Genomic DNA, 26,894 nt, shown 5'->3' on the forward strand with positions numbered 1-26,894 from the left:
TCATGCCTAATTCTTGCCAATATTTACATACATGGTCATTAGTGTGAATCTGGTATTTTGTGTTCTAATTTTTCAGTCACTACATTTTTTGTCTTTATATTCCCATGTGTGGATAGTTAAGTTATATTCCCTGAAAGTCCCAAATAGGTAAGACACATACACTGCCATTTTTATTAGCTACACATTCCTTGCCATCCTCCGGTTGTTGGATTTGCAAGGTCAGGATAAATCTGTGCAGTTTTGAATAGGGGTGGCAGTCACCCCTAGACATCTTTTCTTAGAAAGGTATGTAATCTGAGCTAAGCAGAAACATGTTTCAACTTTCAGACTGTTTCCAGAGTTTGAAAAGTTCAGGCCCAGGAGAAATGAAATTAGCTGGAAGCTTTTGGTTGCTTACTATTTTATAACAGGCCATAGGTTTAAAGTCCAAAAGGGCTCATATTTCTACCCCATGTTTGACGTCTTAGACCTCAATCCAGAGGAGAGCGAGCTGAGCTGACTTTCCGGCACCTTGGCCCACGGCAGTGACATGGAGGCTCAGGGACCCAGGCCAAGCCCTCCCCACCATGGTGCGTGGGGGCAAAGGTACCAGCCATGCTGGTATCTGTAGCCACCAAGCTGCTGTCCCTGGCTCTTCTGGCATGGATGAGAGGTGCTCCACTGCCCACTATTGCAAAATAACTGGTGGATTAGCCACAGGAGTTGCTGGGGAGGGGCAAACAGAATGGTGAGCAGCAGCACCGTGTGAGGCCCAGTAGGACTTGCAGAGGTGTAATGGGGACAAAGAAAGGAGAAGCACAGATGGACCTGACACAGCCAGAAGCAGCTAGAAGCTGCCCAGAGGTTTCTAAGAGCTGAAAGGGAGAGTGAAAAAGCCCAGGAGCTGGGAGTGCCTCACAAAGGGTGGCCTTTTTGCCTGTATCTTTTGCTCTCTTCTTCTTTAAGTCACACCTATAGTTTACCTAAAATATGCTTCAGGTGTTTAGCTTAAATGAGAGGACTGTCCTCATCTACTTAAAGGATGAAATGGCCTCTTTATTTCTTATTCTTTTCCCAGCACAGCATCCAGAACCAAGTAAGTTCTCTGAGGGGGCTTTGATGAAGTAAGCCCTCTTCTTACTGGTAAACTCTTTATTCTTCTGAGTTACTGGTAAACTCAATACTTTGTTCTTAAATAGAGCCTGGGTAGGACCTTGGTGATTTGCTGTGTATTTTTGTTTTGTTTTCCTTTTCAAATTGCTTGACTGTGGTTTGATATCTTGTATGGGTTGAAAAATGTAGTTGATTTTATTGACTCGTACAGCAAATAGGATGTCTTACTTTTAACACATGCATTTATAATCCCATTAACCAGTGTTGTTTAAGATGATGAGTTAATACAAAAGCCACGTGAAATGAGTGATTCTTTTCTTTCTCTGTGTGCCTTCCCAACAGGGCTCTCAAACCCATTGATATAAAGCTCTGAGGACCCCCAGAGATCGCGCTCCAAGAATTCAGTTCGGGTCCTCTGCAGATGGATGTCAATATCATCTGCTAGCCAGCAGGATGTCCTTAAATTCCCCAAAGGAGCTGTCAGTGTATAAGGATGGAGAAGACTCTCAGGCAAATGGAGTTCCACAGAAGGGTGTCCCCACTCCTGGGGATAAGGTGGAGTCCGTCCAGATCTCCAGTGGGTACTCAGCAGTTCTGAGCCCTAGTGCAGGAGATGACACTCAGCACTGCATCCTGGCTGCCACTCCCACCCTAGAGGCTGAGGTTCACCAAGGGGAACGAGAGACCTGGGGCAAGAAGATGGATTTCCTCCTGTCGGTCATCGGCTACGCCGTGGACCTGGGCAATGTCTGGCGTTTTCCCTACATATGTTACCAGAATGGAGGGGGTCAGTATCATGGGCTACGAGCAGAGGCTCTGACCCTGGGGTGGTCTGCAGAGCCTCTTGGGAGACCAGAGGATAAATCATATCTTTTCTGTCTTGTTCAACTAATGTGAGTCTGGAAACATGATTGTTTAAATCTCCAGTAAGCCAACACTTTAAGTTGTCATATCTAAGGCTCTCTGGGCTATAAAGTTGGAAGAAATCTCCCAAACCTGACCTCAGGAGATTTTCTACATCATTCAACACATTAGTTGAAGGGCTCCCTTCTCATCCCTGCATGATCCAAGCTCCCCTCTCCATGCAGCGAGACATGGGGATAACCGCATCACTGGGCTGAGCCCACGCTCCTGCTGGCAGCTTCTGCTCAGAGGATCCCAGCGAGGGTAGAGCTGTATAAGGAAGAATTGGGAGATAGCTCTAGGGTCCACACCCTCCTGGGCCTTTGGACCTGTGTGACATCAGAGAAGGGTATCTGCTCAGGTCCAGAGTCTTAAGTTAAAGTCTGGGCATGATCCAGAGCCGAACCCAGCCACAGCATGACATTAATGCTGACCCCAAGCCATGTGTGGACGTGTCTCCTGTCACTGACAAGAGGGCTAGATTTTTGAGGCCAGAGACGATTTCTTGTCCCTCCTTCAATCCCAATGCCCCCAGAGCAGTGAACTTGTAGATTATGAAAAATAGTGGCTGACTGTAGGCAGGGATATGGCAACCCCAGGGAGAGGAGTGAGTAGGTGTGAGGCCTCTGTGCTCACATCAGACTTGCTATCAGAACAGGACAACGATGAGAGATGGGAGTTGAATCAATTGATACTTATTTTGACAGGTCTGGTAACAGATTTGGGAGGGGAGCAATATTTTGGGGGTAATTCATTTGTGTCCATGGCCTGACACAGATGGCCTGTGTCTTTGCTGCTTTTAAGGGCCATGGTCCCAGCAGCTGCGAAGGCCGTTTCTGTTGTGGGGAGGAGGAGCCCAGTGCTCCCTGCCTGGGAGGAACAGAAGTTGGAATCACCTTATCTCCAGCTTGAGAGGGCTCACCTTTAGCCTGAGCATTACGGAAGGGGCTGGGTCACTGGTGCCATTTCCCCTATGCTCATTTCCTGTGATAAAACCAGGCAACCAAACCTTTTGGACAAATGCCACCATGAGAACACAGCGCAGTTCTTATTCTCAATCCAGATTTCCCCAGAGTGATTGTAAACTAGGTGGGACCTTTCTGAGCTGCACTGACTTCAGGCTTCCACTTTGAAGCACTTTATGAAAGGAAAAACTGTCAGGGAAAATGACAGCCGACCCATCCTTGGGGCTAAAACTCAGGCTACAGATGAGCAATCCTCAACTTTGCGTTTCCACATTCTGCCTCCCCCATGAGAGCCAGGAGACAGGAGCATCGCCAGAGACACCGCAGCTCCTCCCTTTCTCAGTGTGCGACAAATCACCTTGTTCAGCCACACCTGCGTAAGTGGCTCAGGAGGGAGCCTTCTGGCTCAGTGAAGTTGTAGAAAATAGCTAAGTATCAATAACCAAGTGTCTGGAATCAGGGATAATACAGATGTACAGAGATAATAATTCAGTGGCTCCTAGATTATTGCAGCTGTTGCACAGGTTGACACAGGAGATCTGTTCCAAGTGTCCCAAATGCTGGTCCATGTACCAGTTGCATCAGAATCCCCTGACAAGCTTAAGAAGTTTTTTGTTGCCTTTGACATGTTTTCATTCAAAATTAGCTGTTACAGTGATTTGACCCTTATGGAATAAGTGCATTTAAGCTTACGTCACAGGCTTCTTTTCTTCTGTGGTGGCTTTCTTTTCTGGGCTCCTTCTCAGCTGTTGGTTCCTTGGTAACTGCAGCCTTTTTATGCACCAAAGGCTTCTGATTCGCAAGGCCAACAGCCTTCTTTCCTTTTTTCCCTTCCACAGGCTTCTTGCCTGGAACCCCCTTCTCATCTGATTTGGTTTCTAGTGCTGCTGCTGTTTTATCCACTCTGGAGCTTGTGGTCCTTGGCCTGGCGAAGAATGATGTTTCGGCATGTGGTTTTTGCATATGGGTGAAGCTTCAACAAGCTTCTCAGGTTTTTCAGTGGATTCTTCTTCAGATTCCAGTTAATGTTTTTGCATGGAGCTGGAGGGTTCTTTGGATCTCTCAGCTTTTCAGTATGCTCGGGTCTGTATCGAGCATCTTGTGCACGGGAAGTTGTAGATACTCTTGAGGGAAGCAGCTTTATGCCAAGTGCCATACAGATCACCTAACTTGGGAAGGCACCTTCAGTGCAAATGCAGAAACAGCCTACACGCCCAGCAGGAGCAAATTTCACCATGTTCAGTTTGCATACATGGCGCAGAGTAATTCCAGGGATGTTTCTGAAGGCTTTGATGATACCACTGTCCTCGTTATAGATGATACAAGCTCCCCTGTGCTAGATACAATGACAGTTTCTTATTTTGCCCTTGCCAGCCCTCATTCGCTGAGAGGCATGGACCTTTTTGATACCATTCCAGGCCTTAGGTTTAAGAAGCAAAACAGCCTCCTTGGTGTTTTCATAGCCTTCAGCTGTGTCTTCAACCACCAAAAGATGTTCAAGAACTTCCTCTGCAGGATGACCTGTAGGCATGACTGGTAAGGCTGAGGCACCCAGGGCAGAGCAGATGGCATATCACTTCTGTGTTGTTTACTCTGCGATCCAAAGGGCGCCAGGTTTTGGTTGATACAGATATGGCAGCCCTCATGATGCATCTTTTGTGGCGCTCTAGCACCAGATGGCTCTGTGATTCTTGGTGTGGACCCTGGTGAGCAGATCAGTGGGGCCTTCCTGGGACAGATGTGGGCAGGGAGTAAAATTGTCTTTTGTCTGCCTCAGGAGCATTTCTTATCCCCTACACCATCATGGCCATTTTTGGGGGAATCCCACTCTTCTACATGGAGCTTGTGCTGGGCCAGTACCACCGAAATGGGTGCATTTCCATATGGAGGAAAATCTGCCCAATTTTCAAAGGTAATGGAAAGGCTTGAGTGGGTGGGTTTTCCAAGAAAGTGGTGGTTTCCATCAGTGGGTGGCAGCTGGAGACCTTCTAGAATCGGGTCTTCAGTAACCCTGGGAGATAACTTGAGCACAATAATTAAGTTTTTGACTGCTCAAGTGCTAGGAGACTGTTAAAGGGAAACAGAATAAATGACAATTAAAAGTAAACTGAATAGAAAAATGTAAAGCATTAGCAGCACACACACATTTTCTGAAACACGTAACCTTGCAAATATGTATAAGTCATTTACCACATTGCCTCTTTTCAGCCACCTCCCAGAGTCTTTGGGGAATGAAGGGAGTGGCAGCCCCATCCTTACCCCTCCCCCGGCTGCCGTGCCCTCCCAGGCCCTGTTTCAGTCTCTCACTGCCGGGCTGCCTTTTACACTTGGCCTCCCTCCCCCTCTGTCCCAGGGGTCGGTTACACCATCTGCATCATTGCCCTGTACACCGCCTCCTACTACAACACCATCATGGCCTGGGCGCTCTACTACCTCGTCTCCTCCTTCACTGCCCAGCTGCCCTGGACCAGCTGCCAGAACTCCTGGAACACTGCCAACTGCACCAACTACTTCTCGGAGGACAACATCACCTGGACACTTTACTCCACATCCCCTGCTGAGGAATTTTACATGCAAGTGCCAGTAGGGGTTGTGGGTGGTTTGTTGAGGGCAGGCCACACCCCTGGGGTTTGGCTTCTTCAGACAGAGTGCTCATCCCTTGGCCCTCTGTGCTATCTGGTCCTTTCTGACGTGCCATGCCAGGTGGCTCCAACGTGCCCGGGACGATCTCTGCATTCACATTCCCAAATGACTCCCCTGCTTCAACACCACCCTTCTTCCTGGGCTGTCCTCTCAGCCGGTATCCCAGAAGCAAAGCCTCTGACCACTTCAGTAGTTCCTGGTTTCATGTGTTCACTTCATAAGTGGGACCTACCCTTTGGAAGATGATGCCTGGAGGAGGGAATACTCTTTGATCCTGGAATTTCAGGCGATGGCAAACCAAAGAGAGTATTCCTTTGGGGCGGGGAAGGGGCCCACTCCCCACACATACAAATCCTCAGGTCCTCCAAAGCCAGCCATGTCGGTCATGTTTCCTGCTCGGTTAGATCCAAGCCAGGACAGGAGAGCCCTGGAAGTCTGTCTTTGGACTGAGTTCATTTCCCAGGTTGGTCAGCTGAACGTGCTGGTCTTTGCCCAGCTCTGGCTGAGGTTTGATGACTGCTTGGTGCTTGCAGTGCGGTGTCCATTTCTTCTTCTGGCACCAGCAGCACAGTCTGGTCACAGTTCAGACCATTTCATGGGCCTCTCTTTCTCTTTCACCCCAGGCGCCACGTCCTGCAGATCCACCGATCTAATGGACTCCAGGACCTGGGCGGCATCAACTGGCAGCTTGCCCTCTGCATTGTGGCAATCTTCATTGTTATCTACTTCAGTATCTGGAAAGGCATCAAAACATCTGGCAAGGTGAGGAGAACTCTGCCAGTCCACGCCTGCCAAGGGGCCCCAGACATCTCAAACTCAGAACTCAGTAGCCCAGACAGCCACATAGGGGACATCGCTTCATTCTACACCAGACACATGCCACGATGTTCAATCTCTTCACCAAGTCTGTTAGAAAGTCCTAGAAATGTGCCAATCCCAAGAAGCAGTACATAATTTTTAAAATTTCTTTAGCCTACTGGTAGTGTCACAATGAATAATAGTGGCAATAATTTATTGAAAACCCATCATGAACCATGTTCAGTGCTTTACATACACTGGCCACTTGATTGTTTCCTGCCAGATATTTTCCCCACTTTACTGATGGGGAGTGCATTCAGAGGTAGTTAGCACCAGCAAGCAGTGAATCAGATCCCTGTCTGATCTAAAGGCTGTGATCTTTCTGCCACACCACCCTGCCTCCTAAAATTATATTAAAAGAAAAGGTAGACCTCCTTTCTTGGACGTTTTCAAGAATAAAAGACACCAACATCCACACGGTGATAACGCGTTTCCTTCCTCACAGGTGGTATGGGTGACAGCCACCTTCCCTTACATCGTCCTTTTGGTCCTGCTGGTGAGGGGAGCCACCCTCCCCGGAGCCTGGAGAGGTGTTCTCTTCTACTTGAAACCCAACTGGCAGAAACTCCTGGAGACAAAGGTTAGATAATGAGAAGAATGGTGTGCACCTCTCTGTCCTTTTACTACATGAAGCTAGTCCGCCAAACAAAACAGTAGCAATAACTAAAATTTGGGTTCATTGACAAGTCTGCAATGCTTTAAATCAGAAATACAAGCATGAAAAGAACAGTTGAGGCCACTGGACTGGCTGATGCCTACCTCACAGGAAATCACATTTGTCTGCGCTTGGTGTGTGGCCATCCTGGAATGAGCCTTGAGAGCTGTTTCTCCGTGTCCGAACACAGCCACATGGAGGCAGGCACGAGGGCGCTGGGCCTGCTGGCACCCAGCATCGGCCCGGGTCTCAGTCCTCACCCTACCTCTGCTGTGTTCCAGGTGTGGGTGGATGCTGCCTCTCAGATCTTCTTCTCTCTTGGTCCTGGCTTTGGGGTCCTGCTGGCTTTTGCTAGCTACAACAAATTCAACAACAACTGTTATCAGTGAGTATCAGGGGCCACCAAGCAAAGCTTAAAAGTGGGATGAGTGTAAGTCAGCTGGTCTGGAGGAAGGTGATTGAACCGATGGCCTCAAACCTGGCTGGGCTCAGGCCATGTTGATACTCTGACCCTCAGGGATGCTACAGATCCCTGAGCAATTCAACCACAGCCAGAGCCTCACGTGGGCCATTCAGGGGTGAGACAGGCCCCAGGCCACTTTTGTTTTGTGAGTCTCTATATATTAAAAAAAACTCATTAAGACATTCTAAAGTAGGCTGGCAGAAATTGCAGCAGACATTAACTGTTTAGATTTGACTTATTGTATTTAACACAATTATAATGTGACAATTTATTTATTTATATGTACATAAAAAGTATGATGAACTATTTTGACCAACACATAATGCTATAATTTTTGTGGCAAAATCTCATTTCAGAAATGTTGATGAAACCAAGTATTGTACCATTTATGATTTAAATATCACACATCACCTTTAGAGCTGGCTTTGTTTTAATGTTTTCTCATGGATGGCAATGTGCAGCAAATTATGCTATTCCTAAAATGATTACAGACTTTTTTTTTTTTTTTTTTTTAAAGAAATTCACATGCACTCTAAGCAATGTGGCCTTGTGCTGGGACAACAGCTGGAAGTCCTATGATGAGGTCTTCTGTTAAAAGTGTCAGGATATCACTGTGGCAGTCTTGCATATAATGTCAAAAGTCTAAATCTGAGGACTTCACAAATGTGAGGCCAAGGTCCCCTTCTGGCTTCCCTTCCAACCCAGGTGTTGCTTCAGAGCGAGCCTTGTTTGAAACTGACAGGTCCGGGCTGTGCTGGTTCGCAACAGGACTCTATTTTAAAACCATCTCTGACTTGCTGTCCTCTTGTGCCATGTGTGATGATAACGGCAGCTTGTGTTTCAAGGTTGATCCAACCTGTCTGAGAGGCCGGGTGCTGGGAAGTGGGGAGGGGACAAACGTCTCTGTGTCCCTGTGTGCTCAGCCTGCTCCCCCTTGCCACAGCTGGTGACAGATGCACCTTAGACTCCTGACTTGGAAATGTCTCAGCCCTCTTGGGTTTTCTGCTCTAGAGACGCCCTGGTGACCAGTGTGGTGAACTGCGTGACAAGCCTCCTTTCGGGATTTGTCATTTTCACAGTGCTTGGGTATATGGCTGAGATGAGGAAGGAAGATGTGTCCGAGGTGGCCAAAGATGCAGGTAGGGCCTTGGTTCTGTACGGGTCCTTTGCTCCCACTGAATTGCTTGGCTGCTCTTTGGGTCTTTTCAATATCTAACTTATGAATCATCTCTAAATGTTTCTCTAAAAATTGTCAAAGATTATAGGGAAATTTAATGCCTTGGAGATCTCAACCCTGTCCAGGTTTTCAGGCTATAGTGGGATGGGGCAGCTCCCTTGGCACCCAGTACCAGGGCCTTGAATACATTATGGGCTTCTCTCCCCCATCCTCCATCTCAGGCCCCAGTCTCCTTTTCATCGCATATGCAGAAGCCATAGCTAACATGCCAGCATCCACATTCTTTGCCATCATCTTCTTCTTGATGTTAATTACACTGGGTTTGGATAGCACGGTGAGTGAATCGGGAGGGAAATCTGGCTCTGGGAGGAAGAGTAGGAGAAAAAGGAGGGGGAGGAGAAAGAGGAAGTTGTACCCATTCCCTCCCATCCTGGCCACCCCAGATGGTGTTGGCTGCCCCCTCCTGGTGCTTCCCCAGACCCTTGTTCACTCCTCATTGACTGTGCTTACCACCCTCTAGTACCTTAGTTATTAATGGGATGACTGTTTGTGTATATAGACACAAGCACAGGCCAGGGGCTCAGCATGTGTGAACTGTTATTGCGCACTGTCTTTTGACCAGGTGGCAGCAGCTAAAGGCCAGAGCAAGGCCACTCTTGTGTCCCAGTGCCCTGCCACCCAGCATTAAGCTCAGTGCCTTGCACTTAGTACAGAATGAGTCTCAGTTTTGAGTTGGCTTTTCTGATGCAACCAAAGTCTCCCAAAGAGACCTCACATAAAAAATAAGTCCGGTCCATGTGCTCTATTTCCTTTCCTTCATGTTCTTAGGGATGGGTTCTAAATGGCAGTGTAAAGAGGTAAAGATATTTCCAGTGAGGGCTGGTGAGTAGGGGGAAATGGGTCATGATCAGCTTGACTGGTCAATTGGCAGTCTTAACCCCTCCCGCCTGTTCAGTGTCCTAGAAAGTAACGGATTTGTCCCAAAGCCCTTCTCTGTGACCATTTGTGTGTCCCTCTCAGTTTGCAGGCTTGGAGGCGGTGATCACAGCTGTGCTGGATGAGTTTCCACACATCTGGTCCAAGCGCCGAGAGCTGTTTGTGCTCAGTGTGGTCATTACCGCCTTCTTCGGGTCCCTGGCCACCCTGACTTTTGTGAGTACCACGACCCTCAGCTTTGAGTCAGCCTCCCCAAGGGCAACAGAATGCTACAAGAAGCCATTTCTTTCCTTCTATCCCACATGGTGCCCTTGCTTTAGGGTCAAAAGGAGTGCTTATAAAAAGTTGTGACTGCTTATAAAAAGCCTGTCAAGGGTACAAAGAAAAGTTTTTTCCAGTGGCATCTGTTTACAGAATCTGTGCCCTTTATCTGGATGCTCTTCACATTTGACAGTAGATCCAACCAGATTTCAGGCTTGGCAGAATATCTGGAGATAAACTAAGACTTGCTTTTCTGGCGTATTTCCAGTCCTTAGCGCTGTTCTCATGGCAACATTGCCCTAAATGTCTTGATATGCAGAATATCTGGAGGCTGGCACCTCATGTCTGTAATGTCGTCTTGTCTCCTCCAGAAAACTTGCAATGGCAAGGACCCTTTTCAATGATTTTTTTGATAGCTGAAACAAATACTGTAAAACAGGCATCAGACAGTACCCACAGACATCCCAGGCTTGTGCCCTGACTCGAGGCAGATTTTTCAGACATGCATCTTCAAGCTATGACCTCAGTGTCTGTGGAGCTTCAGTAGGGCGGTGGGACCCTGAGCAGGACTCAAGGGATTTGTGAGTTAGGACAGAAGGCAAAACTGTGACTGATGTGCTCAGTGGGTCTGGTATTATGGACTCTCCCAGATCCAGTCTTTGGGGAACAGGGTTCTCCAAGGTAGAGTACACAGTAGGTGTTTGGTAAGTTGAAGAAAGTTGAAAACAGATGAAGATCCTTTTGAGTTTGTCTCTTAATACTTAGTAGAGAAAGGAAACAAGAAGAGGGTGCGCCGTAGGGAGGGGATAGACATCTGATAGGGTGAAATCTGGCCCATCCGGAAAAGGCCAGTCCAAGAGATACTTATATTAGGTCTAAGGTGGGAATTTTCTTGCATTATCCTTAGTTAAGAAGCTTCTTTTGGCCCATATCATAAAGAGCAGGCAATGCTTCAGAGGGCCCTTAACTGGGTTTATGGTCTCACTCGCAGGGAGGGGCCTACGTGGTGAAGCTGCTGGAGGAATACGCCACGGGGCCTGCCGTGCTTGCCGTGGCACTGATAGAGGCGGTTGCTGTGTACTGGTTCTATGGTAAGACACTCCCTGCCCCCAGCCACAGTCCTCTCTACGTCAGCCTGTGGCTACCAGAGTACAGAAGGGCTGATTTCATGAAAGGATAGGAAAGCAGACAAGATGTCACCTCCTGGTAGGTTTGTAAGGAAAACTCAGGTTAGGGCCTTCTTCAGAAATGGGTCTTCATCTCCTCTGCCTCTCTATTGCTTATACTCTTGGGAGGACATGTTTTCCTTCCGAGTTTAAGTGTTTCCCTGCTGGATACAGGCTGAAGTGTTTCCCTCTAGTTCATCCATAGTGGATGCTTAAGATCCTGACTGGCTCTAAGAAGTGGACAAAAAACAAAGAACTAGTATCCAGGGAATGCATCTGCAGAATGAGCCTTATTTTACTGTTACACAGAGTGGCCTTCAATTTAAATTTCACAAGCAAATGCTCCTTCCAGAGCCCTGAGACAGAGCTTGGGGTTGAAGATGCAACAATGCTCCTATCTTGATAATCTGCCCCAGAGAAACCCATAAAGAGCTTAGAGTGAGCTGACCGGGTCCATTGGCAGGGGACCCAGGAGCCCCAGGGTGGGGGTGGCGAAGGGCACAGGCAAATGAAGTAAAGACAACCGGGTTCAGAGATGCCTCTCTTCATAAAATCAAGAAGTCTTTATTTTCCTAGTTTCTATGATAATAAAACAGCATTAGCATGTTTGTCACTGTGCATAATATGAAGAAGGGATCCCATATTTTGAGTTACATGTGAGTCTAGTTTCTTAAAAAGAAGTCCTCCTCACCTCGTCAGCAATTCAGATGATGAAGTTCAAGTGCGTGGATTACTATGACCTGCCCGAGAATTGCTGGGCACTCTCAGGGAAGCAACCAGAGTAACGATCCTTTCCCTTCCCAGTTTCTCACCAGAGGCCTCACTTCTCACTTCCATGCCAGTTACTTTTATAAAACCGTGATTGTGATCTGGCACATGAATGGGCCATACTGTGGTGAAAATTTTTTCTTGGAAGTTTCTAGTACATGGTTATATGGTCAAAGTCAGTCTTTGTTGAGCAGGTTCATCATTCCTAGACAAACTTAACTTTCTCTTCTACAGTCACAATAAAATAAAATATATGCTCTGATCTTAGAAAGGCAGTGTGGACACCAATAGGGGGCTTTAGGCTCCTCCTCAAATATCCCCTTATCCTCCACTCCGTGGAGAAAGAATGTTGCTTGCTATGAAATGAAGTTCTGTCCCACTTTCAGATCAGATTGGTGCCCTGAGTCGCTCCCCTGAGGAATTTCAGAGCTGCTTCTCTCCCTGAGAATGAATCAGACAGTCCATGTCCTCTCTCATGCATCAATCTCTTTCCCTTCTGGATGATTTTAGGCATCACTCAGTTCTGCAGCGATGTGAAGGAAATGCTGGGCTTCAGTCCAGGATGGTTCTGGAGGACATGCTGGGTAGGCATCAGCCCTCTATTTCTCCTGGTGAGTTGTCATTTTTCTTCTCCTTCTGGTCCTAGAGAAAGATCCACTCAAACATTTATAAAAAATAAATATTATTGAAGTGAAACATACAGAAAAGGGTGCAAATCACAAATGTACATCTCAATGAAAGTTTATAAATTGAGCATACTTTTGTAGCCAAAACCATACCAAGGAACAAAAACCCAATCAACACTTCAGAAGCTCCTCTGTGTCCTGGCCCAGTCACTGTGACCCCTGTAGTTAACCCTTCTTCTGACATCATACACCGTAGTCATCTAGGCTTCAGTCACCTTATAGCTTCACTGCCCTGCTCAGTGATAAATGATAAATAACATTTACTGAACATTAAGTACCAGGACAGACTTGGAGCAAAACTTAAGCCCATTGTTCTTTTAATCCTCACAACAATTCTACAAAGTAGCATAGTTCTTTTTTTTTCCTTTCTTTATTATTATTTTTCCTTTTTAAAATTATTGTTCTATTGCAGTTGTCCCAATTTTCCTTATTGCTCTCTCCTGCCCTGCCCATCCCCTCTCTCACAGTCAAATCCCAACCTGTTGTCCATGTCCATGGGTCATTTATACCTGTTCCTCGACTAGACCTTTCCTCCTCTTTCCCCCCTCCCCTCTGGTCACTGTCAGTTTGTTCCTTGTTTCCATGCCTCTGGTTCTATTTTGCTCATTTGTTTTGTTCTTTAGGTTTCTCTTATAGGTGAGATCATATGGCATTTGTCTTTTGCTGCCTGGCTTATTTCATTTAGCATATTACTCTCCAGTTCCATCCATGCTGTTGGGAAGAGTCATTCTTTCTTTCTGCTGTGTAGTATTCCATTGTGTAAATGTACCAGTTCTTTGATCCACTTATTTACTGATGGGCACTTGGGACTGTTCCCAGCACTTGGCTATTTGTAAATAATGCCGCTATAAACATAGGGGTGCATAGGTTCTTTTGAACTGGTGTTTCAGGATTCTTCAGGTATAATCCCAGCATTGGAATCACTGGATCAAAGCAGTTTCATTTTTAGTTTTTTGAGAAAATTCCATACTGTCTTCCACAGTGGCTATGCCAGTCTGCATTCCCACAAACAGTGCACTAGGGCTCCTTTTTCTCCACATCTTCACTAACACTTGTTTGTTGATTTGTTAATGATGGTCATTCTGACAGGTGTGAGGAGATATCTCATTGTGGTTTTAATTTGCATCTCTATGATGGCTAGTGATGTTGAGCATCCTTTCATGTGCCTACGGGCCCTCTGTATGTCCTCCTCAGAGAAATGTCTGTTCAGGTCCTTTGCCCATTTTAAAATTGGATTGTCTGTCTTCCTGGTGTTGAGCCATATAAGTTCATCATATATTTTGGAGATCAAGCCTTTGCCTGAATAGCATTGACAAATATGTTTTCCCATGTGGTTGATTCCCTTTCCATTTTGATTCTTTTTTCTTTAGGCATGTAGAAGCTTTTTAACTTGATGTAGCCCCATTTGTTTATTCTTCCCTTTATTTCCCTTGCCCTACAGGACATATCAGTGAAAATATTGCTGCGTGGAATATCTGAAATTTTACTGCCTATGTTTTCCTCCAGGGTATTTATGGTGTCATGACATATTTAAGTCTTTGATCCATCTTGAGTTTATTCTGGTATGTGGTGTGAGCTGGTGGTCTAGTTTTATTTTTTTGCATGAACCATTCCAGTTTTCCCAACATCACTTGCGGAAGAGGCTATTTCTACTCCATTTTATGCTCCTGCCCCCTTTGTCAAGAGTAATTGACCATAGAGACATTGGTTTATTCTGGGCTCTCTATTCTGTTCCGTTGATCTCTGTGTCTGTTTTTATGCCAGTACCAGACTGTCTTGATTACAGTAGACTTGTATCATAATATAGTTTGATATCAGGTATTGTAATCCCTCCTGCTTTATTCTTCTTTCTCCAGATTGCTGAGGCTATTCAGGGTCATTTTTGGTTCCATACAGATTTGTGAAATATTTGTTCTCTATTTGTGAAATATTTGGTGTTTTAATAGGGATTGCATTGAATCTATAGATTGCTTTGTGTAGTATGGACATTTTAATGATGTTAATTCTTCCAATCCATGAACATGGTATATGCTTCTATTTATTTGTATCTTCCTTAATTTCTTTATTCAGTGTTCTGTAGTTCTCTGAGCACAGGTCTTTTACCTCCTTGATTAAGTTTATTCCAAAGTGTTTTATTTTTCTTGTTGCTATAGTAAATGGGATTTTTTCCCCCTAGTTTCTATTTCTGATGTTTCATTGTTGGTGTTCAAAATGCCTTTGATTTCTGAATATTGACTTTGTATTCTGCTATTTTGCCAAATTCACTTACTAGGTCAAGTACGTATTTGGTGGAGCCTATAGGGTTTTCTACGTATACTATCATGTCATCTGCAAATAATGACAGTTTTACTTCCTCCTTTCCAATTTGGATGCCTTTTATTTCTTTTTCTTGTCTGATCACTGTGGCTAGAACTTCCAATACTATGTTAAATAAAAGTGGTGAAAGCAGGCACCCTTGTCTTGCTCCTGATCTTAGGGAGAAAGCTTTTAGTTTTTGCCCATTGAGTATGATGTTGGCTGTAGGTTTCTCATATGTGGCCTTTATTATGTTGAGGTATCCTCCCTCTATTCCCACTTTGGTGAGAATTTTTATCATAAATGGGTGCTGTAGTTTATCATATGCCTTTTCAGCATCTATTGATATGATCATGTGATTCTTGTCTTTCATTTTGTTTATGTGGCATATTACATTTATTGCTTTGTGAATATTATACCATCCTTGCATCCCTGAGATGAATCACACTTGATCATGGTGTATGATCTTTTTAATGTATTGCTGGATCTAGTTTGCCAATATTTTGTTGATGATTTTAGCATCTATGTTCATCAGCAATATTGGCCTGAAGTTTTCTTTCTTTGTTGTGTCTTTACCTGGTTTTGGAACTAGGATAATACTGGTCTCATAAAATGAGTTGGGGAGTCTTCCCTCTTCTTGAACTTTTGTAATAGTTTGAGAAGGATAGGAGTCACTTTTATCCTAAGTATTTGGTAAAATTTGCCTGTGAAGCCATCCAGTCTGGAATATTTGTGTGCTGGGAGTTTTTTGATTACTGCTTTAATTTCACTAGTTGTTATTGGTCTATTCAGGCTTTTTGCTTCTTGATTTGGTTTTGGAAGATTGCATGTTTCTAGAAATTTGTCCATTTTGCCCAGGTTGTCAAATTTCTTGGCATATAGTTGTTCATAGTAATTTCTTACAATCCTTTTTATTTCTGTGGTATTGATTATAATTTCTTCTCTTTTTTTTTCTGATTTCATTTATTTGGGCCTTCTCTCTTTTTTTCTTGATGAGTCTGGTTAAATTAGGCTTGTTGATATTGTTTATCTTTTCAAAGAACCAGCTCTTGGATTTATTGACCCTTTGAATTGTTCTTTTCATCTCTTTGTCATTTAATTCTGCTCTGATCTTGATTGTTTCCTTCCTTCTACTCACTCTGGGCTTTGTTGTTGTTCCTCTAGTGCTTGTTATGTGGGGTTAGGTTGTTTATTTGAGATCTTTATATCTTTTTAAGGTAGGCTTGTATTGCTATGAACTTCCCTCTCAGGAATGCCATTGCTGCATCCCATGGATTTTAAGCTATTGTGTGTTCATTTTTATTTGTTTCCAGAAACTTTTGATTTCTTCCTTGATCTCAATGTTAATGCATTCATTATTTAATAGCATGTTATTCAGTCTCCATGAGTTTGAATGTTTTTGAGTTTTTTTCCCTAAAGTTGGTTTCTAGCTTCAAGCCATTGTGATCTGAGAAGATGCTTGATATGATTTCAGTTTTCTTAAATTTGTTGAGGCTTGTTTTGTGTCCTACCATGTGTTCTATCTTTGAAAATGTTCTGTGTGAATTTCAAAAGAATGTATATTTTGCTTCTTTGGAGTGAAAGCTTCTGTATACACCAATTAAGTCCATTTGATCTAAAATGTTGTCCAATGCCACAATATCCTTGTTGATTCTTTGCTTGGAAGACCTATCCATTGTTGACAATAGGATGTTAAAGTCCCCTCCTGTTAGTGTGTTGCTGTCAATATCTTTCTTGAAGTCCTCCAAGATTTTTCTTATATATTTGGGTGCTTCTATGTTGGGTACATATATGTTTACAAGGGTTATATTTTCTTGATGGATTATTCCCTTAGGTATTATGTAGTGTCCTTCTTTGTGTCTTTTTATGGCCTTTGTTTTAAAATATATTTTGTCTCATATAAGTATTGCTACCCCAGCTTTTCTTTCATGTCCTTTTGCTTGGAATATTTTTTTCTATCCCTTAACTTTTAATCTGTGTAGAGCTTTTGTTCTGAGGTGGAGCTCTTGTAGACAGCATATGTGCAGGTCATGTTTTCTTATCCATTCAGCTACCCTATGTCTTTTGATTGGAGCATTTAATCCATTTACATTTAAGGTTATTATCGACAGGTACTTATTCATTACCATTTTTTTTCTTTGTACCTGTGTTACATCCCCACCACCCCACCACCCTCTCTTTTCCTTCATCTCCTTAAAGCAGTCCCTTTAGCACCTCTTGCGATGTTAGTTTGGTGGAGATGTACTCCTTTAGCATTTTTGTTTGTTTGTTTTCTCTTTCTGGAGCTGCCCCTGGTGCTTGCTGATGGTGCCTCAGTCTGGCCCTAAGGCAGTCTGTTCAAGACTACCAGCAATACTCAGTCTGTGGCTGTCTCCTTCAGTTGTTATCTAGTCAATCTATAATCAGCAGTCAATCTTAAAAGCCACAGGGTGGAGCAGAGTAATTCCTGCAGGCAGGACTATTGCTTCCCCTCAGGCTGATGCTACTTGGAGGGGACTGCTCTGCCTGAGCTAGATGGCTTCTGCAGTGTGGGGAATGACTCAGCACAGGGATCCTGGTGGCAGCTCCCTCAGTTCTCTCCCCAAAGCCACTATCCCAAGACTCTCCTCAAGTGTCTCTAGTCTACTCTGCCCCCTTTGCCAGAGCCCAGGGTAAGTGGCTACAAACAAAATTTTATATGTTGGCCCTTTAAGAGGCTCTGTGCGTCTCCAGCCATCTATTCCTCGCAGACAGAAATCCCACCACTTTTCACAGCGAGATGTTATCTGGGTTTTTCTCCAGCTCTGTTGCTGTAGGCTAGGGAGCCAGCTTGGGGTTTATACCTCACACTTACCAGGGAAATCTCCCTGACCACTGAAATTTCCCTCTGGCCCCTCAGCTGCCACAGTGGGAGCTGTATCCTCCACACTCCATACCAGTGTCATTGTGGTGAAGTGGTTTCTTCTGTCCGTTCATGGTTATAAGGCTTCTCTCCTGCTATTGTTCAATTGGTTATTCCAGATGATTTCTGAACAATTTAGTTGTAACTCCAGATTGGTCCTGGGAGGCCAGTGTAGCTTCCACTTACTCCTCTGCCATCTTGAACCTCAGTAGGATAGTTCTAATACACCAATTTACATTTAAGGAAATTGAGGCTGAGAGACATTAAGTAGAGAGTCCAAGGTCACATGACAAATAAGAACTGTTCAAGACCAGGAAAGGATTTATCATGCCACTTAAGACACCCTGGGAAAGGTTCTAGTAATTTTGTATTCATTGTCTTAAAGATGCTCCACACCAAAGTCCTTAAGCATGATCTGAATCATGCCCAAGACCCTGGGTGAGAGAGATAAGTTCTAATGGTTACGTGTTTGCTAAGACGTGTTCAGTGTTCACTTCATCATTGCTGAATGTGCCCCTGCATTTCCTCCTGCTGTCCATCTGAAGGAGATGTTTGCCCAAAGATGGAAGAGCACCCTACTAACATCCCAACTGCTCTCTGAGGCAGCCTGCACATCTGCAGGGACTACTATCCCGTTCTTTCATTTATCTGTAATTTTATTTGGTGGGGGAAGGTTTTTTTTTAATCTTTTAAAGACAAAACAGTTGTTAGACTTCCTTAAATCCAGCTGCAGTTAGGAGTAGCCGAACCATCCATTTTTCTTGGGACATTTCTACATTTGGCATATAGCTGTGCCTTCCCTCTCTTTGGAAACAGACCTTCTTGTGATCTGTTTTGACTTTCTCAGGGCAGCCCTTTATTTTTTGTACTTTCTGTACCATGCATCAATCTACGAGATAGACTATATGCTCACCTTGCCTTTGCAATGTTGCATGTGCCTCTACCCGGAATCCCTCCTTGATTTGCTTCACTTCCCCTGCATCCTGGAGGAATTCTCAGGGCCTGGTGGCTCTGGTGTGTGCTCTGAGCTCCAGCATTCCCCTGCATCTTAGCCTGGTAGTTCCTTATTTCCTTATCAACTTCCTGTTGCTTTTAGATAATTTTTTAAAAATTATTTTCAATGAGAAGTTTGGTTTGAATCACCTAGCCTGCCATTACTAGAAGTCCTGACATAAATGGGTTATTATATTATTACCAGTCCTTCTTTGTAATCAACTTAAATCCTTTAGTTTGTTTTTCAAAGGAATAAGAGACACTGTATTAGTTCCTTGAAGGAATAAGTCATGTTTGTTTATTTATTTTAGTATTCCCCAGTCAGGAGAAAATGATACCCAGGGCTGAAATTTGGGAGAAGCAACTAAGGCACTCAACATGGGTGTATAATTTAAGGGGACACCAAAAATCTCAGTATTAAAGATAAATGCTATTTAAAAAAATTTATTTTAATCCTCACCCAAGGACATTTTTTCATTGCTTTTAGAGAAGAGAGGGAAGGAGGAAGGGGGAGAGAGACAGAGAGAGAGAGAGATCAATGTGAGAGAGAAACATGGATTGGTTGCCTTCTGTACGCACCTGAAATGGGGATCAAACCAGCAACATAGCTATGTGCCCTGCCCAGGAATTGAACCCACAACCTTTCAGTGTATGGGATGATGCTCCAACCAACTGAGCCACAGCAGCCAGGGCAATATTCAAGATACATGCTATTTTAATGAAATATTCTTTTTAAAAATTGAAATTAATGTAAAAAAATCCCTGATGAATAATATATCAACATTTTAAATAGAGACAGAATCCAAGGCTATACTGGGATGACTTACCTCACTCACCTGACCCTAATATGGCCTTGTCAGGTCCTGTTTGTTTGTTTTTTAACAGTTTGTATTTAAATACTGTTTATCTTGATTACTGAAAATTTGGTACCCTCTTAAATATTGGCCCGAGGTGAGTGCCTTACATGTCTCACCCTAATCCTGGCTCCAGGCTTTTACTATTTTTATTTCTGTGACCTTCTGGTCATACTGCAGACTGGGTGAACTCCTGGTGTACTGTCAATGAGTTCTGGTGCCCAGCAAACCCCATGCACAGATCTGGGTTCAGGCACATTACTCATAATTCCTGTGATGTTTACTTCACGCAGTTCCTCTAAAGGCAAGTGCTTGCTTCAGGGCACGATGAAGAGGAGGCAAGTCTGTCTCCCTCTTCTGGGATCACTTCACAGAGGCCCTACTCTGGGCTTTTTAAGGCTGCTCTAGGTAAACAATGAGTATAGCTCACTAAAAATATTCTTTTTCACTGAAGTCAAGTTACAAAAAGAAAATATTTTATACAAGCAAGGAGAGCTGGAACAGGCAAAGGGGTGTCTGATGCAACACGTACTGGCTGCAACGAGAGCCTGGGACCTCCCTGAACTGCACTGGGTTTCACACCCAACATCAGGATGAGATGAGTTACAGCAGGGATGGCTCCTAATTAGACTCCCTTTTCCTGTTCCAAAACTATCTTTCTTCGTAGCTGAGCCTGGGAGTGAGGAGAGCAAGTCCAGAGAAAGGTTTGCCATTGTCCGAGTTCCTGTTTTGAAAACTTCCTCTTGTGGTTAAGATAACACTGTTTGGAAGATGGATGTGTGTTTAACAATTTCCCATTTTATTATCTTTAGACAAAGAAAAATGATATAAGTATAATAAATGTTTAACCACACAAATAATTTACACTATTGTCTTCTTTATGACTATGAAATAATAAAATTAAATTAAATTAAGAGCAATAACAATTACTAGGCAAAACCAATATTCATGCTTTCTCATGAAACCAAACTGAAATAAGAAAACTTGTAAGTTGAGTGTTGGAGCACATCATGGAATTTTTCTTGGTCAAAATTTTCACTGAATTTTCAAGTAAAAAGTGTAGTACACTGCGTTTTCCTTCTGTTATTCCTTTTATTATGAGGACCAGTGGCAGGCAGTCATTCGTGTTGAAATGCCTCATGGCACAGCCATCCTGGTTGAACCCCCAGGCTAAGGTACAGAAAGCAGAGAGCTTGGAAAAGGGACAGAAAGAACACACCCAGGAGCCCAAGTCCTCGTCGAGTCTTGAGAACCTTATTATCTCTCCTGGACTTGGATACCTTCCATCTGACCATAAACAGCCAAAGCTGAGGAATGCAGGAGGAAACGAAAGCGACACAGACAGAAATAGGAAGCCCTAGGCCTGGCAGGCGCCATGGAGAGGTCCTCTGGCTTATTCCTCCACCGTCCAATAAAAGGAGGCCCAAACCACTTCTGATGGGTGCCAATCTCTTCCCCTTTGCCCTGAAGGGGGTGCTGTAACTCCCTTAAATAACATTCTGAAGTCTTGGTATCCCCACTGTAGAGGTTGAGGTGGGGGGTGGGTAGAAAAATCAAGATAAGCACCTGCCTGTTTTATTTTTGCAGAAAATTGGGCACAGAAATCAATGAATTTTATGTGCCAGAGTTGAATCTAAGATATATCACGTTTTGGGAATTTTCCGCAAGCACCTTAGCTTTACAGTTGGTGTTTCATGGCATCAGAACCGTCTCTAGCTGTGCAAATATTGTTATGATTTTTCATGTTTCTTGGAATTTCTGTTTTAGTTCATCATTTGCAGTCTTTTGATGAGCCCACCACAGCTACAACTTTTCCAGTATACTTATCCTTACTGGAGTGTCATCCTGGGTTACTGCATAGGAACCGCATCTTTCGTCTGCATCCCCACATATATCATGTACCGGCTGATTGTCACTCCAGGGACACTGAAGGAGGTTTGTGCTGTGTGTGTGTGTGTGTGGTGTGTGTGTGCAGATTGGTAATTATTTTGGGAAAAAAGGGTTCTCGTGCTATGCTCTATTCACAGGAGGTAAGTCCACCACATGAAATTCACCTTACATATTTATATAACATATACTATGGAGACCTCTAACAGCTGCCACTGTCATGGGATTTCCTCAAATACCACAGCAAAGGAGCGAGCTGGTATTTTGAGAGCTCCATAACACGCAGCTTGGGGTGTGCGTAGTGTCCTAAAATAACCAGATAACCTCTTTGTCTCCTGCTTGCCATTAGCATGGGTATAAATTCATTGGCACCTCGGACAATACACAAATTTTGATTTAAGTGGAGATTATGGTGGTAAATTTCTATGGTCATTTTTAACAAGGGCCATTTTGAAAATCATCACTAAATAAAGATATTGCAATAACATCGTAATTTTAGTTCAAACCATTAGAGTAAAAAAGTTACCATTATAGCAAGACTGGTTTCAGTAATTAATAATTGGCTGTAAAAATTTTAATAACAAAACTTTATCATTTGTATAAGGTTGTGTATTTTTCATAGCATCTTCATGTAGATTATCCCATTTTGTTATCAAAATACCTTGTCAGGTGGATGGGAAGGCTAGTCTGTGGGCTCTTAAACATGAGACCAACACTTTCATCTTCTTAAAACACTTTAAAAGAAACATGAAGCAAGAGAAGATGAGGTGCCCTGGTTGGTGTGGCTCAATTGGTTGGAACATTATCTGGTAAACTGAAAGGCTGTGGGTTTGATTTTCAGTCAGGGCACATGACTAGGTTGCGGGTTTGGTCCCCGGTGGGGATGCTATGAGAAGCAACCAATCAATGTTTCTTTCCTGCATTGATATTTCGCTCACTCTTTCTTTCCCTCCCTTCCCCTCTCTAAAACCAATAAGCATGTCCTTGGGTGAGGATAAAAATAAATAAAATTTAAAAAGTAAGAGAAATGAGGCAATTAAAAATTAGCTTGTCTGGGAAACTGAGTTCATTTCTTTTTCCAAACAGGTAAACTGAATTCTAGGTGAACAGAACTCTGCAAGAAGTTACTAATTTTCTACACCCAAATCTATCCTGTAATGACCTCATTCTTCCCAAAGGAACTTGGACTCTGGTGTTGCTTGAAATACATGCTCAGACCTAGAGTCACTGAATTTGTTTCTTTGGGTTGTCCTTTATGGTAGTCATGATGGTACATTGACTCTGTTGACTCAAACCCAGAGGCCAAGGTCAGGGGTGGGAACTCAGGTTAGTAAATGTCAGTTTTCTTTGGTCACAGACTGCACCTTGAATCTTGGTCATCGTTCTTGAAAATTCCCCTTCTTGGCCACAAGGAAATGCCACCCAAAGGTATATATTAGCAGAAGTCAGATCCATTAGTAATAGAGGTAAGGCGCTGATTGTAGGGCCATCTTTGCCATAGGCCACCAGGTAGGGCACAGTAGGTTACCAGGAAGCATCATGATATAGCCAGTCAAGGAGGACTAGGAGGGAGAAGGCTTAGTCAGCTCTGGCAAATTGTTCATCTTCTCTGGGCCCTTAAAATGTGCTCATTGGACTGAATTAACATTTCTGAAATGTTAATATATTTTAAGGAGCAGTAGTTCCATGGGATCTCAATAGACTTTACTGCTGGGGGAAAAGATTATGTAGTTTAAAAACTTTTGGAGAATGCTGGATTAAGGCAAGCTAAATATGTTTCTTTATTGCAGGACTTTGCAAAAGCCTTAGTATGCCCATGTGCATGTTTAATCTCTGAGAGGGATAAATCATGCCATGTTTTTTGTCAGGAGCACCAAGGGACTATAACTCTTTGTGAATATCACATTTGATGGTCTGTAACATTCTATGAGGGAAGGAGGCCTCATGTGAAATTTTTGTATGCGTAAAAAACAAAAAAAAGACTAAGAGAAAGGTAAATTTCTTAATTCTTTTGGGCCCTGGCCATACACAAGGTTGGAGTTTGTGGAGTGAGCCAACATTTGCTCACTTATAATTTGTAGGATATCACATGCACCTGCAGCCTGGAAGTCTCAAGTTTGGAGCCATCAGCTTGATTAGGTCATTCATGGAAGTCCCTGCTAATCTACAGAAATATATTGGTCCCTAATAAATAATCCAACAGTGATTCATTTTTTAGATTATCACCTTGAAGAAGGCCAGGGCTGGCAAATTTTGAAAGTAATTGTAGTTTGGCAACTGAAATGTTGCCAAAATATTAAAAACAAAGGTGAGCCTGGCATTTGGGGGAATCAGCAGCCAGAAGTGCAGCAGAATGGGTGGGTGGGAGCCAGGGCACAAAAACCAAATACTCTACTTCAGTGGACCCCAACCTTGTTGGCACCAGGGACTGGTTTTATGGAAGACAATTTTTCCATGGGACCGGGGTGGGGCAGGGGTAAGAGGTGAGGATGGCTTTATGGCCTGCCATCAGATGCAGCTTAATTGTCACTTGCCACTGACTGATTGGGGTATGCTATGAGTCTGCAAGCAATTGATTTATTATGGTCTCTGTGTAGTTAAAACTATCTGCTAAGGATGTTGTGTATTTGCACCTTCTCCCCAGTGCTAACATCAGCACCTCAGCTCCACCTCAGACTGTCAAGCATTAGATTCTCTAAAGGAGTGTGCAACCTAGATATCTTGCATGTGCAGTTCACAGTAGGGTTTGTGCTCCTATGAGAATCTAATGTCGCCACTGATCTGACAGGACGCAGAGCTCAGATGGTAATGCAAGCGATGGGAAGCAGCTATAAATACAGATGAAGCTTTGCTCGCTCACCCGCTGCTCACCTCCTGCTGTGCGGCCCAGTTCCTAACAGGCTACAGACCTGGTACCAGTCCATGGCCCAGGGGTTGGGGACCCCCACTCCACTTTACAATGTGGTTCATCATGGATCTTGCATCCACCACACACCTTAGTGCTCTCTTCTCTTTCACACACTTGACTGGTTAGTTAGAGTGATCTGTGTCCAGGTCCCAATTAGCAAGACATAATTCTGTGTGATCAGGTTACATATTCTATTTAATCAGTTTACATAATTCTGTTTAGTCGGGTTACATATCCCTCTCTGGGGAAGGATGGTCTGTGAAATTTTGCTTTCTGTGGCTTCACATGTCCAGGGAGCTGATGGGCCCTATAACAACTCCTTTTTAAATGAGTTTCCAGTGTGAGCTTTCAATATTTGACTATGGGGACCATTAGGAACACTACATATACAACATTGTGCATTTAATTAACTATGAAAATGGGACTTTTTGAATTCCATAGGCCTTGCTCCTTAAAGAATAACAAACTCCCAGAACCAGAAAATAAGAAAGATTGAAGGGGACTATGTACTTTTTCAATCTAAAATAAAAAGAATACGTAGTAGAGCTTCACTTAAAATCATAAAACAAACGCTTTCAGATCCAGTTTTGCCTGCTTACCACACAGACAGACTTTGCCTTCAAAGGCCTTATGAAGCAACCTAGTAAAGATTTTTCTAAGCTCCCGCAGTACTGCTATTTTCCTTCTCCACATCTCTAAGCTGCTTCATATCACCTTGATGCTTTTATAAGGCAGGCTGTACATGTGATACACAAGCCCCAGCATGTTTCAGATCTGTCTTAAAGCTGTGTACCTCAGCTGTCTCTAATGTAAAAATTCTCAGCCTTTTCCTTGTGATGAGTGCTATGTCAGCATGAGATTACTTTAGGACTGATGAATTCAGTGGTCACATCTTTTAAGTTATGTGATGATTTGCATCCTTGTATGAACTAACCAGTACTCCTTTATAGGTGGATTCATTAAATCAATACCATCCTAGCTGATACGTGGCTGATGGCGCTGTATACTGCACCTTTATGTGTATGCTGGGCTGAGGGCAGGGGAGAGTGTCAGAATCCAGCTCTCACTCTGCTCCCTAAGCCCTGTGTGGCCACATGAAACCTCCTCCTTCCAGACAAAAAGATGCATTTTCCCAGGTCACCAAAGGCATGTTATAGGCCAGCAGAGGTTCTGTTGAAGGCTCATCATTTTCTCCCATTAATGATATAATGACTTTCATAATTAGTTTACAAATGCTTGTAGTTCCTAAATATTCTGTTTTAATTCATATTGGAGAATGAATAAATCGGCAATTCCTTTCTTAAGGAAAGCCAGTGAGACTATTCCAACTTACTATTAAGTGCCATTAAAATGCTATCTACACTTAGTGTTAATGTTAATGTTGAAATATTTTCTCAATACTGTTAAATTATAAGAATGTTTTTAATATCATTTTTTTTCTCAACAGCGTATTATTAAAAGCATCACTCCAGAAACACCAACGGAAATTCCATGTAGGGACATCCACTTGAATACCATATAAAATGCTTCAACGAGAAGAAAGTGGCTTTCTAACAACTTCTCCCTCCAGTTCTGACAAGTCACACATCACCTTCTCCCGCTAAGTCAATGATTTTCAACCAGTGTGCAGCAAGAATCTTTAAAACATGCAATACCTAACTATTTAGTCAGGGGCACTGACCTCTTTTCCCTTAGATTGCCAAATAAAAAAATGACAAAAGCCAACACAATAGCTCTCTGGTACAACTGAATCAAAATTATACCTATTTTTGATGATTAGCAACATTAAGCATCTTTTCCTATGTCTATGGGCCATCTGTATGTTCTCTTTGGAGATATTTCTAATCAGGCTTTGCCCATTTTTTAATTGGGTTGTTTGATTTTTGTGTGGGTTTTTTTGGTGTTGAGTTTTGTAAGTTCTTTATAAATTTGGATATTTACCCCTTATCAGATGTATTAGTGAATATGATCTCCCATTCTGTGGGTTGTCTTTTTTATTTTGTTAATGATTTCCTTTGTTGTGCAAAAACTTTTTAGTTTGATTTAGTCTTATTTGTTTGTTTTTCTTTTGTTTCCCTTGCCTGGGGATATATAGCCAATAAAATAATGTTATGAGCAATGTCTGAGATTTTGCTACTTGTCTGCTATGATTTTTATGATTTCAGGTCTAAGATTAATGTCACTAACCATCAGAGAAATGCACTGTTGGTGGGAATGCAGACTGGTGCAGCCACTGTGGAAGACAGTATGGAATTTCCTCAAAAAACAAAAAATGGAACTGCCTTTTGATCCAGAGATTCCACTGCTGGGATTACACCTAAAGAATCCTGAAACATGAATCCAAAAGAACCTCTACACTTCTATGTTCATAGCAGCGTTATTTACCATAGCCAAGTGCTGGGAACAGCCTAAAGGGCCCAAACAGCTGGTATATTTACACAATGGAATGCTACAAAGCAGAAAGAAAGAAGGGACTGCTACTTTTCACAACAGCATGGATGGA

The 26,894-nt window shown here is 43.3% G+C and overlaps 1 protein-coding gene across 1 annotated transcript; it reads left to right on the forward strand.

Annotated features, from left to right (window-relative positions):
* The first annotated feature begins 1,518 nt into the window (after positions 1-1,518).
* LOC150009924 (sodium-dependent serotonin transporter-like) lies at positions 1,519-26,519 on the forward strand. The gene is made up of 13 exons (XM_090277918.1): positions 1,519-1,879; positions 4,738-4,872; positions 5,314-5,533; positions 6,227-6,365; positions 6,907-7,041; positions 7,398-7,501; positions 8,591-8,718; positions 8,978-9,090; positions 9,777-9,908; positions 10,945-11,044; positions 12,398-12,498; positions 21,364-21,531; positions 25,839-26,519. The coding sequence occupies exons 1-13, from the start codon at positions 1,546-1,548 to the stop codon at positions 25,911-25,913; spliced, it is 1,884 nt and encodes a 627-aa protein (XP_090134044.1). The 5' UTR covers positions 1,519-1,545; the 3' UTR covers positions 25,914-26,519.
* The last annotated feature ends 375 nt before the right edge of the window (positions 26,520-26,894 follow it).

This window comes from Furipterus horrens, unplaced genomic scaffold (genome assembly GCF_987537825.1).
Source record: "Furipterus horrens unplaced genomic scaffold, mFurHor1.1.pri manual_scaffold_5, whole genome shotgun sequence".
Lineage (NCBI taxonomy): Eukaryota > Metazoa > Chordata > Mammalia > Chiroptera > Furipteridae > Furipterus > Furipterus horrens.